This window comes from Watersipora subatra, chromosome 6, assembly GCF_963576615.1.
Source record: "Watersipora subatra chromosome 6, tzWatSuba1.1, whole genome shotgun sequence".
In the NCBI taxonomy this organism is placed as follows: Eukaryota; Metazoa; Bryozoa; class Gymnolaemata; order Cheilostomatida; family Watersiporidae; genus Watersipora; species Watersipora subatra.
The window spans coordinates 58246715-58260298 of record NC_088713.1 but is presented as its reverse complement, the minus strand read 5'-3'; the positions used below and the strand labels follow the sequence as shown (position 1 = coordinate 58260298).

The 13584-nt window shown below is 35.2% G+C and overlaps 1 protein-coding gene across 1 annotated transcript; it reads right to left on the bottom strand.

Annotated features, from left to right (window-relative positions):
• Positions 1 to 10695: 10695 nt before the first annotated feature.
• On the bottom strand, positions 10696 to 11016 carry LOC137398398 (octapeptide-repeat protein T2-like). Its single transcript, XM_068084506.1, has one exon. The coding sequence runs from the start codon at positions 11014 to 11016 to the stop codon at positions 10696 to 10698; it is 321 nt and encodes a 106-aa protein (XP_067940607.1).
• Between the last annotated feature and the right edge of the window lie 2568 nt (positions 11017 to 13584).

Here is a 13584-nt window from a genome sequence, read left to right as displayed (position 1 = left end):
TAGAATGATGAAATGGCCAAAGTTTTTTGCTTTTCTTTGACATAATATATAGAGAAGGAAACTGAAAAAATATGACAAGGCCTTGAGAATCTACAAACTCACTTTAATGCTATTATTACATATTAGCTGTGTCAAGCTCTGGATTTAGTTTTCAAAACGTGAAGAAAGATTTGTAAAAGTTTAATGTTTTTGAGACGCGCTATCTTGGAGGGTCTTACAGATTTCAGATATCTAAGTAGTACCGAATCCAGTAATGACAGAATTAATAATGAACTTAGTTGAGCAGTCAGGGCTTGTCAAGGTAAGTGCGAGGTAAGCGCGAGGTAAGCGCGAGGTAAGCGCGAGGTAAGCGCGAGGTAAGCGCGAGGTAAGCGCGAGGTAAGCGCGAGGTAAGCGCGAGGTAAGCGCGAGGTAAGCGCGAGGTAAGCGCGAGGTAAGCGCGAGGTAAGCGCGAGGTAAGCGCGAGGTAAGCGCGAGGTAAGCGCGAGGTAAGCGCGAGGTAAGCGCGAGGTAAGCGCGAGGTAAGCGCGAGGTAAGCGCGAGGTAAGCGCGAGGTAAGCGCGAGGTAAGCGCGAGGTAAGCGCGAGGTAAGCGCGAGGTAAGCGCGAGGTAAGCGCGAGGTAAGCGCGAGGTAAGCGCGAGGTAAGCGCGAGGTAAGCGCGAGGTAAGCGCGAGGTAAGCGCGAGGTAAGCGCGAGGTAAGCGCGAGGTAAGCGCGAGGTAAGCGCGAGGTGAGTGTAAGGTAAGTGTAAGGTACACTGAGCTGCAATATTAGCAGCCGTATTATATAAAGCTGGACAATGTACCAAACACAAGAAAGAGACTGCGCAGTCATGATGAAACAACTACTACGCATAATGAATCTCACCTGGAAATATAAGGTCAAGAACGCCAAAATCCTATGCCAGATTGGCCTCTCATCCATGACAGGTATTCCGTTAGAACAAGCTCTAAGATAGGTGGTACATGTGCATAGATTGGATCATGATCGATTACCCAGACAATTATTATATTCACAACTCTATAAAAAAGAGGAACCAGGTTCGACTCGGACTGGTACACAAAGACGTATCTAAGCCTAACATGAAAATGAAAAAACTAGACACAAACAAAAAGCAAAATAAATTGGAAAACAGAGCTACATAGAAGTCAGTCGTGGTGATAACCCTTAAATCATAAGACAGTCATTGTTGAAATGAACAACTGAGACAGAAAAAGAAAGAGAGCTAATTCTAAGAGTGGTTCTTGTTTTTATACCCACAAGCGTAGAACACAAGCGTGGTACGCAGCGTAAAATTTAAAAGACATGAAAGAACTTAACAGGATGTTAGCTAGAGAAGTCATAAAAACTAGTCTTTTAAAAAACAACTTTTTTCTAAACTTGAGACACTAGTATCAACAAAATTATCGGACAAGTATCGACGAAATGATTACAAATGCAGATTTGAACTGTGAAAGGTCATAATGGTGACCCTTTGTAAATAGCATAATCTATTTTTTATAGATTGAATATACATGTAAAATAACCTGACCAGAAACTATATGTAGCATCCTGTTACATAAATGTTTACACATATAAGCTTGTAAAGCCCTCTATGAAGGGCTCAAGTCAAGCTCCTTGATGATCATTCCGGAACAAAATGAAACACCCACTGTGGTCAATCTCGTAAACAGACGGCTAATGGCCAAGTTTATGGAAAAAATCCTTTCCTATAAAGAGTTTTTTGGTGATGTGGATACATACATGTACCATATAAAGATTATTGGAACGCCATGGCGGTATATTTTCAATCCTTTTGGAATGATCCTTCTATTAGAAGCATGTAACGTTCAAATACAGGGTGACATTGTATTTTTTAAACACCTCATCAAAATATTGAGAAGATAAATTTACCCCTTTCATGAGCAAATGTTGCCTATATTTGCAAATTCCTTTGGGGGGTGCGAAATTAACCTTTTTGAATGCCTGAAATTTGTTAACTTACCTCCAACTTGTAGATATCTAAATAAGTATGTACTTGGAAGCTGATACACGTGTCTACCAGTTTATATCTATTGCTTGCAATTAACTTACAAATACCTTATAGACTGATTTTCAATTTGTTGGAGTTTTTAATTTTTCATTTCCTTTTAAATTTGAAAGCATTTTTTCATTTTATAACTATATTTAACAATGTTTCATATAAGCTCATTGTACTCATTGATATGTTTGCTACAGTCTGCAGCAACAATTGGCTTTTTATGTGCAATAGAACAGGAGTTTCGAGCGTCGATCCATTGTAAGCTGAATTCAGATTACCGCAATCATCCTATCAAATAATGTGCTTAAATAAATATGCATACTTTTAAGTTTATAATAAGAATAATCTATTAAACGCTACAAATATATATTCAAGAACAAGTGACATAAACTATGATTATAGTAAAAGCATTTTAAAACAAATATTAACATTTTTAAAACAAAAATATTAGCTTCATTTGCACAAACAGTTGCGATCTGATTGTTGCCTTCGCTTGAAACGATTTCATATTCTTCTGGTTATTCAATACCGTGTACAGTGTTTTCTGACTTCATTTCCTTCTCTGCACAGTTGAGCTAGTCGATATTAGCGTCCAAACAATGGAGGTATACTGCAGCTCTAAAAAATTAAATTTAAGTTTTCGCTGGCTCTAAGGAATAAGTGAGTTACAGTTTTATCTCAAGTAATTGGTTTCAATGAATATCTATATCAGATTTCCGGTGCTGCCAAAATGATATGGAAACTGTTCTGTGTAAATTGAACTGTTTACAACACATCTTCTGTTTCCAATCACACTCCAGAGTACTTCCTTCCATATCAGTTCTGAAAAGTAGTGCCTGATCCTATGTTTAAGTGAAATTTGCTTCATTTCATTGTATAACAATTAAAAAGATTGTTTAAATTTGCAAAAACTTTCACGCAAAAAAAATCGGTATCAAATAGTTTTTCATATTTTTTCTTATCAGTTTTGAATTAATGGATTTGCATTTTGTAAACAATGACAGTAACGTTGTGACACTGCAGATGTCGCTGTCATAACTAATTTATAAATGGCCTGACAGTTGGACCCACCAAACCAACCCATAAGTAAATCCCATACTGTGACACACATCAGACACATTGATATGAGTAAGTATTGTCCACCTGCTACAAACCATGCCAACCGAGCCCATTAAACATGAACACAAAAGCTTTAGATGTTAGTGTCAAGTTATCAGTCATCAAATTATCAACGAATGGCATGAAAGTTGAATGCACCAGACCAGCCTACAGGTATAGACCATTGTGTGGCACATATCAGACAAGTCGATAAGAGTAGGTATTAGCCACCTTTTACAAACCAGGCTGGCAAAGTCTGCTGAGCCTAAACAACAATGGAAGTGCTAAGGAAATCATGATTACGCTGCATCAAACATACTTCTGGCAACAGGATATTTCAAAGAAGATGTACGAGCAAATATAAAAATTCTTGCATGGCTATCTTGGGATCAATTGGTTCTGTTTCATGGCACTTTCAAAAGCTAATACTTCTGATATGAGTCAGCTTGGATAAGAGAGAATCTCAATATATTTTAAAAGCACCCTCATACCCAGACAAAAATGTTCGTAGGTGATTTGCTGAATACCTCTCAGGTCAGTTAATACCAAAGAAGGCAATCGGTAATCGGCCAATCAAAAATCTATTAACATTACCAACTGACTGGTGACTCGATAATGACAACAGATTTATGAGCATTTGTGTGAAAGCATCTCATATTATCTGTAGATAGTAAGTAATATGTTGTATCACCATTTCATCATCAATGTGATAGGAGTTAGTCTCTTTCTTTGCTTTACAGAAAATTACCTTGTAAAACTTTGCCAACATCCCTTCTCTTTTTGGAAGTGTAAGTTTTCTGGATACCGTTAAACATTTTCAGGTCTTTTAAAGAATAGCTAAAACCTCAGGTTTTTAATTTTTGCTTCAATTTTAAGGATGGTATTGCTTTTTACACTCATTTCTCTTGTTTTATTTTTCTTGTTGAAAATTATGAATGAAAAACTGAAACAGGTCGGTATGAACCGCCATTTAACATGATTTGAACACAGTAGAACAATGATATGTAACCAACAACAGTGTACACATGTACTGACCTATCAAATATGCTACATCTTTATAAGCTTTAGAAATAAGATGTAAATTATTTCAGATGTTTTGTTCGATATTTGTCAAAAAAACGCAATGTTTGGACATCAACGTAATTGATCATAAATTGAGATTTTGGACTATATTGGTCTAAAATATTAGTCTAAATTTTATTAGGTACTTCCTTTTAATTGTCAGTAATCTGCCAGTTTCTCCTTCAGGTACTTTTATCTTGACCTCAAGTCTTTCTTAAAATGTAGCTACTTTGTTCTCGTTACCCTTGGTTTTGCAATTATAATGTTCCGTTCAGGATTGAATTTTTCTCTCTTGAGGAAACACAACTTCTATAATAACAGTAGGGTTTACTGAGATGCAATCTGAACAGCTTATTATCCCCCAAGCTAACGTTTTAGCTTCAATTCACATGTTGTTTCAGGTTACAAAGCAATGAGTTCTTTGGTCACCATGGTAACATTCACCGGAGGCACAATAGTGATTAGTTTAACATAAACAAGAGTAACAATGACTCATAAAGATAATAATAAGGTAAGGCTGTTTTAGAGACCCTTGTCTCTTGGGTGGTTCCTTGCTTTCAGTACAACTTCAGTAGTACAGAAAAAGTAGTTATAGATGCCTCAGCAGTCAGCGTCTTTCTTACACGTAACATCCTACACTTTTAGGGTAGATTGTTAACATATAAAATATATTATTAAAATAACACATATTATATACATGTAACATGTAAACTTTTATCAATAGTTTTATTTTCATTTCAACCGATAAATTCATAAAACGAAACTAGCTGTAATTAATTGACTTAAATCGCCACCAACTGTAGTTTCTCATTAGTAACTATAACTTACAGCTAAAAACTTACACTAACGTATTCTGGGACTATCATGATACCGATAAAGCCCTTTCTTCTTTTGGTTGGAGTCATCGAGGTTTGAACTTTTTGTTTCCAACATTAAAAAAGTATCATTTTTTATGCTTCATGAGTATAGTTTCTTTAAAACCCTTACTCGATGAAAACAACTGCATACGTGTGCTCGGAATTCTAATCCGAGAAACCTGTAAGCAATGACAACTCCCAAATTCAATTTAGCAAATCACAAAGTTGTTGCATTAGTCATTAAAATAGTGTTTTAACTGTGTGAAGTTTTGTACATACAGCGACGGCCTACTGATTTGTTCTGCCATCTTTTCTACTGAGTGTATTGGCTTCAGACTCCAATCAGCAATGTTTATATTGGTTATTATTAGCATGTTTTGTTCAGAGTTTCAGCGTACTATTACTCTGTCAACAAATATAGACGTTGGTTAATCACTGAAAGTTAGTACATTATGTAGTACTATCTTACTGCACTGTACTACATGTACTAGTACTATGGTACTACTACATGTAGTACCATATAGTACAAAAACTCTTTCATCGCCAAAATTTGAGGATCAAATAGTTTTGGTACTGCATGGTACCACATGGTAAGTTCCTTAAATCTAAAAACCTTAAAAGAAAAGTATTTTCTTGTGATCCACAACAGAGGTTGTCTATTTATTTTACATTAAAAAAGCTTTTTTACCTTTAAACAATAGAAATACTATTTTTCAAGATAGTTTTTGACTATCTTGGAAGACGGTCTTAAAATAGTCAACAAGGTAGTCAGTTAGAAAAATATTTGATTAAAAGTATAAGACTTCAGAGAGTAGAGTGCACAACTCCCTCTCCTTATAATACAGAGTTTTTGCTTTCTATAAGCGAGGAGAGACACCACTTGAACATGAAGTAAACTCTACAAAAAGACTGTCTTTAGCGTCACTGCTGAAGCAAGCAACTGTTTCCCAAATCATAAAGTTATAAAATATATCAAAAGGTAGAATTTTTACATTTATAAATACATGTAGTGTGTGTTGCTTTTTATCTGCTTCTCCATGCAGCCTAACATAACTTTGTCCTAGAGCGTTCCAAGGTTACAGAAAGGCTTAATGACCAGGGTAAGTGACCACTCCTACCTTAAGTGCAGGTTTCATAAATAATCCTACTAACATAGCAATTGCAACAGAGTTAATCATTATTCATGGTTCACAAATAAAGAGTTTATGACTCTAATTAAAATAGAATAACCTGAAAAAACAACTTTCTCAAATATCTTGCAAGAAGGTGTGACAAATCCCACTTTTGTTTGATGACGTTTCAAGCTAAAAACCAAGTCTGGACTCACTTAGCATAACAAGATGCATATGGTTCATGGTAGATGTCTTCAACCAGTTTATTACATAGGAAGAAAGCAAATGAGCTGAAGAAAAATATTAAATCAAACAGATTTTCAGTATAAATCTAGAGTATAAATCTCAAGCACTTGCCTTTGCATTCTGTCAAATCAGAGCAAAATGTGATACTGCCAGAAAATCACCAATATTTGTTGTAAACTCACTGATTCACATCTAAAATAGTCTGACCCGTGACCTTCCGTAAAATTCTGCCGGCAAATGTTTATACATATAAGCATGCAGAGACCTTCGTGAAGGTCCCAAGTCAAGTTCCTTGATGATCATTCCGGAACATTATGAAACACCGTGTAGTCAACATCTTCACCATGCTGGCTTAGTGATAAGTCTTTGGTCTTAGTAAGTCTAGTCTTCTGATGAACGACTTTTTTTAGGAAAGGGTAAACATAGCATATTAATCTGAGGATTATGAACTACATGTACTTTGACCTTTACCTTTTGTCTTTATTGCTAACTGTGATTGGATGTCACCAAGTGCTGCCAGCCTATAACTAAACTTTTGTGATGAAGTACTGTTGCTAACTAAAGAGTGTTTTCTTTACCTGTATCATAGACTAACCACATATCTCTATTTGGATTTATGTGACCGGCAGATGAGTCTAGTCATCTGGTTGGTAGGTGTCTCCATTGATGTGATTAGCGGGCTGTTCTAATCGTGTAGGTTTTAGGCAACTCTACTCAAAGAAATGGTCAGTGGGTTTACTTCTGTACCAGATGGTGATCTATTCATCTCACCAGTAGGTGAATCTGATCATATGGTAACCAGAATTAGTCATTCAACTATTGGGGTTACTCAGCTTGTTTCATGCCATACTCATTGATCTCCAAAAAATATTTTTACCTTTACTCAGACAAGTGCAGCAAAATGGGTATCACAAAACATTTTGGAAATGACCTATGAATGTTAGTTAAAACTGTCCTAAAGCTTTACTATAATAAGAGCCGTGTTTGGCTGTCTGTCCATCTACTTAAAGCCACACTAGAAGAAATAGAAAAAAAGCCCAAGAGTTGAACTTGAAAATATAGGTTTGCAGCGAAGTTTTCTACCCACTGCATCACCAGACCACCTCGCAACATTATACAATAATTATGCAAATTCTGGTTATGACCTCTCACGATGCACAGGCCCCCGGTATTTACTATAATAATAGCCAGGTCTGTCTGTTCAAAGCCACTCTTTGAAGTTAGGAAAAAGAATAATCTCATTGGAATTCAAACTTATGACTATTAGCTTTGAAGACCGACACTCCCCTACTTGCACCAATCGACCACCTTGGGTATTTTGGAATGTTTGCATCTATAGTTATTACATCTGACGATTTCTCACAGCATTTCAGACTGCTAGGCTAGTGTGTTGTGAGAGATCTGTGAAAGTTAGACTTAGCAGTGAGTAAATATTAACACTGAAAATCTATGAACTATATCACCACCTCAGTCAATGAGTACAATCATGTTAGCATTTGATTTGCCTCAAAAAGCTATCACTTTTCGAGTAGTATTTGACATGGAGGGTAGAACAAGTCAATACGATAAACATTTTGTAATCCTATCCAATGGTAGATTGCAATAGCGTTCTTCCTTACATAATTTTGGCTGCTAGGCTGGCATTTCCTGATTTTGTAGGCTTGGCATGTGAGTCAGTTCCTGCTTTGTTTAGATAGCCAATAAATCAGAATTTATAAACATCAAGAACTACACATAATTGGTTGCCCTAAAATTATACGGGAAGACGGTGGTTAGTGGTTTTCAGAAATTGAAGAACGGTGCCAAAAAATTGGATAATATGAGTCATGTTTCTTGAATACTGTTAAATGATACAGTTTTAAAGATAGGCCTACTAAGTTTTCTTTTGACCGGGTTCAATCGCAAAATCTTTAAGCCAAAAAAAACTTTAATTGTGGAAAGAAGTTACTCACATGAATGTAGAACTAGGATCAATAGGTATGCATACCGACCTTTAGTTGGCATTTTCTATACTATATGAAAAAACAAGGACACCAAAACTATGTGACCTCAAAAGGTCGTCTAAATATGCTGACAGCAGATATAACCACTTTTTAAAAAACATTCAGATGTTAAAATTTCTGAAAACTTGTAGAGAATGAGCTACTTAACGTTTTCTAGTTTTAATTCATGACATTCAGGGCTCCAAATCATTACAAGCCCATTTCTGTCTGTATGTCTGTCTGTATGTCTGTATGTCTGTATGTCTGTATGTCTGTATGTCTGTATGTCTGTATGCCTGTATGCCTGTATGTCTGTATGTCTGTATGTCTGTATGTCTGTATGTCTGTGTGTCTGTATGTCTGTATGTCTGTCTCAAAGGTTAAGGTTCAGAGAATCGTCATCAATTCTCTGCAGAATTCCGTTTTCAGACTAATTAGTTGTTCTTTTCTTCATTATGCTACTTCCAAAATTGCAGTATCATGGTCTCCTATTTATTCCCTCGTGTGACTACAATACTGTTTACATTGTTCATGTACAGTACATCTGCTATCACTTCTAAAATGGAAACTAACAGCCTTTACTGAAATATGCTTCAAGGCTAAATACTGGACAGCGTGGTAATGTTATATATGTATGAATTCATAGAGATATATTGATGTACAGCTCTATAGATATATATTGATGTACAAAAACATAGAAACATCTATCTACATGTATAATAAAAACGTATTGTTGTACAAGTCTATGAGGATATATTGGTGTAAAACTTTATGCAGATATATCGATTGACAGCTTTGTAGTGATATATTGATTCAAAACTCTATAAAAACTATATTGATATACAATTTTATAGTGACATATTGATATCGAGCTCTATAGTAATATATTGATAAAAAACTCTATATTGATATACAATTTTATACTGAACTATTGATATAAAACTTTATAATAGTATATTTATATGCAATTATATAGTGTTATATTGTTATGCAACTCTAATATGTTTTATGATAGTGGATATATTTATACAACTTTATAGTGACATATTGATCTCCAACTCTATTGTAATATATTGATATCAAACTCTATAGTGATATATTGATATCAAACTCTATAGTGCTATATTGATGTCAAACTCTATAGTGATAAATTGATATCAAACTCTATAGTAATAAATTGATATCAAACTCTATAGTAATATATTGATCTCAAACTTTATAGTGCTATATTGATGTCAACTCTATCAGGCAAGTTCTTTATTTATTGCTAAAACATTAGTTTTCGAAGAATGCTTTTATTTGCCTTAAAAGTATGTTTATCTAAACACGTGTTTTCACAACAAAAAGCACATTGTAAAATCTCATCTCAGTCTAGTTTTTTTCATTAATATTATTTTTTTAATGTTCACTTTCACAGCCAGCAACAACTGCTGAACATCATCGGTTTATAGGAAGCTGGTAATCCTGCAGCGACTCATCTTCCTAACCGTGTGAAATTTGCATTTATTTTTTAACCAATACCAGTGCTATCATTTTTTAATGAAGAAAACAACTTTTCAGCAGAATTTTTTTATATCTTTTGAATGTTCATTTATTTAAACTGTCGGTGTTGAAAGGTTGCAGCACCAAAATGCTTATTCAGACTTGAGTCATTTTCTATTAACTCAAGTGGTTGTCATTATTTATGAGTGCAACTGAACCTTCAATCAAATTACCTAAGCTGTTTTTCTAGGTATGGGAGGTGAGGGGTATGTAAAGGATTTAGGTGGATTACTTAAGATTGGAAGACAGATTAATAGCTAAAGAAAGGAAAGAAGATTATCGATTTGCTCCTTTAACCAGTTGTCTTAACATTGTTGACTCGGTCATTGCAAGTCTCAGACCCAGACAAGACACTCATCTCTTGCTGCTGTTCTCTTAGTCACCAGATGACATGTACTATTAGATGTAGTCTTTTATATATAGGTTTAACTGTTTAGAAAAAAACTTATCAAATGTTGTTTTATTCTGATTGAAAGATAATCAACTCGTTTTTTCCTAACAACTGTTGCTGTGGTTTTAAGTCTTGTCTTTACCATTGAACGTCTTTGTTCCCAATGTGACACTCTCTCCCTCTCTCCCTCTCTCCCTCTCTCCCTCTCTCCCTCTCTCCCTCTCTCCCTCTCTCCCTCTCTCCCTCTCTCCCTCTCTCTCTCCCTCTCTCCCTCTCTCCCTCTCCCCCCTCTCTCTCTCTCTCCTTCTCTCTCCCTCTCTTTTTCTCTCTCTCTCCCTCTTTCTCACTCTCTTCTCTCTCACTCCCTCTCACACACTCTGACTCACTATCTCCCTCTTTTCTTTGCTCCCTTTCTTGACTCCCTTTCTCCCTCTTTCTCTCTCTCTCTTTCCCTCTCTCCCTCCCTCCCTCTCGTTCTTCCTCCATCCTCTCTATTCTTTTTCACTCTCTCTCCCTCACTTTCTTCCTCCTTCCTTTGCTCCCTCTCTCCATCTCTCTCTTTCTCTCTTCCTCTTTTCCTTTTCTTTCTCACTTTCTCTCTCGCTCTCAAACATTCTTTCAAACATTCTCTCACTCTCTCCCTCCTTTCCTTCTCTTTCCACCTCTCTCTGGGTACCATATCTTGTGAGGATATAGTGATCTTCATTCTCCTTTACTTTCTATAATCATGACTTTGCTTGGCAGGTTTTAACAGTGGTTTGCCCTTGCCTTCTGTTAGATGTTTTCCTTGAGGCATCATCTCTAAATCATCCATCTATTAGAAATTTAGCCGGCTGGCGGTTGGCTTGTGGAGGAGCTCCTCGCACCTTTTTCAGGTTCTGCTTTTTTGTCCTGCAGGGTTGCTAGCCACTTTTGCTATCAGTGCTAGAGCATAGATAAAGGATCCAGTTTAGTCGCCGACCATCAAAGTATTTTGAAATTTTAAGATCATTTTAAAATTTTTCTGCTATAATGTTAAAATAAAAAAATGTCAAAAGTATTAGATGCGTTATTCTATATTGAGATTTAATGACTATAACAGCTAGTAAACAAACTTGGCATGTTTGTTCCCATATTAGTTCAGGTTAAAAAGCATGTTTTTTTTCTTCAAATAAATGAATCAGTCATTCTTTGATGTAGCTGCTTCAGTTGCCACCTTCCAGTGTGCTTATTATAAAAAAATCATGTAACAATGAGATTTTGATGATTTTTTCTCAGCTACATTCAAAAGCACACAAAAAATTATGTTCTTGTTTCACTAGATCTTTATTGGATTTGAACTGCAGCTCTTTTCAATGACAGATTGTTTTGTCACCTATTTAAACTGACAGAATAGTTTGACCAAATAAATTAATTCTTGCGGTTTTTTCACAGAAGTAAAAAAAACTGTGGAAGAGAAATGAAGCAATAAGCAAGAAAAAATTTTAAAACACCAAATTTTGTTACTACAGTTATTTACTAACCAGCACCATTGGCCCCAAAAGCAGGAATAGACAAGTTTTCCTCAACCAAAAAAGCAAACACAGAATCACTGAATTAATAAAAAGTTTATTCACATTGCTGTCAGAATATGTCTGCTGTTGCTGGCAGTCACATTGATGATAATGATAACAATGATGACGATTACATAAAATATGACAATGATCAAAAATTTTTTATTTATAACAAACTTCAGTGTTGCAATGTAGGGATGTATCTATACCTATCTTGGTTATTACTGGCTTTTAAAAAAATCCTGCATTTGGGAAGTGGACTTAGACAGCCCAATAGCAGCAGAACAAAATTTGGTGCTAACCCTGCATTCATGGTTTAGTAATGGTTCTAATAAAGAGCATCGGAAATGGCATGCAAGAGAGGATAACTTTTAGTTTGATTGTGCTCAAATATGGCCTTACTTGAAAGCTGTTTGGCATTTTGTGCTAGCTTTAAATCTATATCATAAATCGGTAATATGTAAACTCTTTCTAAAGCTGATAGACTGTTGAAGACAGCAAGAGAATCAATATTTAATTTATCTAACAATACTATCAATAATTTATCAATAATTTGTAACTATACATATTTATATACCATGTATTTAGAAGTTTAATAAAACTATAAGAGTGTCATTACAAACTAATTAAACCTACTGCATTTGTCAGTTCAATTTAGTGAAACCTGCTGCAGTTGTCAGTTCAATTTGGTGAAACCTGGTGCAGTTGTCAGTTCAATTTAGTGAAACCTGGTGCAGTTGTCATTGCAAACTATTGAAACATACTGTAGGTGTGATCATAAGCTTATTGCGTATGCTGTCGTTGCCATAACAAAGTATTGACACATGCTGTAAGTATCATTACTAACTAGCGACACCTGCTATAAGTATCCTTACTAACTAGTGACACAGGCTGCAGGTGTCATTACTAACTGGTGACACATGCTGCAGGTGTCATTACTAACTAGTGACACGTGATGCAGGTGTCATTACTAACTAGTGACAGATGCTGTAGTCGTTATAATAAACTAGAAAAGTATACTGTAGACACTTTATGTCAGTTTATAATGAGCAATAAACACTGGAAAAAATCTAAAAGGTATGAAATTAAGTAAGAAAGATATAATACCTGGGCTAACAAGCTTGAAACTTTAATATATGGTAGAGCCCTATCCTACAAAAATTATTTGTTCTAGAAGCCATGAATAAAAACTATGAATGCTATTTTTGTTTGGTTTTGTTTACCTATGGTGTTGGCAGTCTAGACGAGACGAAGAAATGATCAAAAGAAGTTAGAGAACAGCTGTCAGAAGATGGGGGTGTTGTATTGTTGTCTTGGTTTTGTTTTGCTCAAAATAGATGTTTTTAAAAACATAAGTAGAAAGATTTATTTAAATCGGCATGAACTGAAAAACTGTCATCATACAGAGCACACAGAACTTGAATTGCTAAAACAAAAGTTGTCCTACTCTTTATGTGATATATGATAACTCCAAATTAGAAAAGAAACAAAAACGAAACAATAGTTGTTACTGACGTTAGCTAGCAAACGAAACTGAGTAAGACGCGTTTTAAGTCGAAAAGCTGAAAAAAAAAACAAAGGCCTTCTTGACTTTTAAATCTAGAAACACATTGTTAAGTCGAAACAAAATTTCTAACCAAAAATTTTGTAACTTGAAAATTTTGCATGTAGAATTTTTCGTAATTAGAGATTTCGCTGTATTACATGTACCTATAACATTAACCAAATTTTAGTTAGTTATA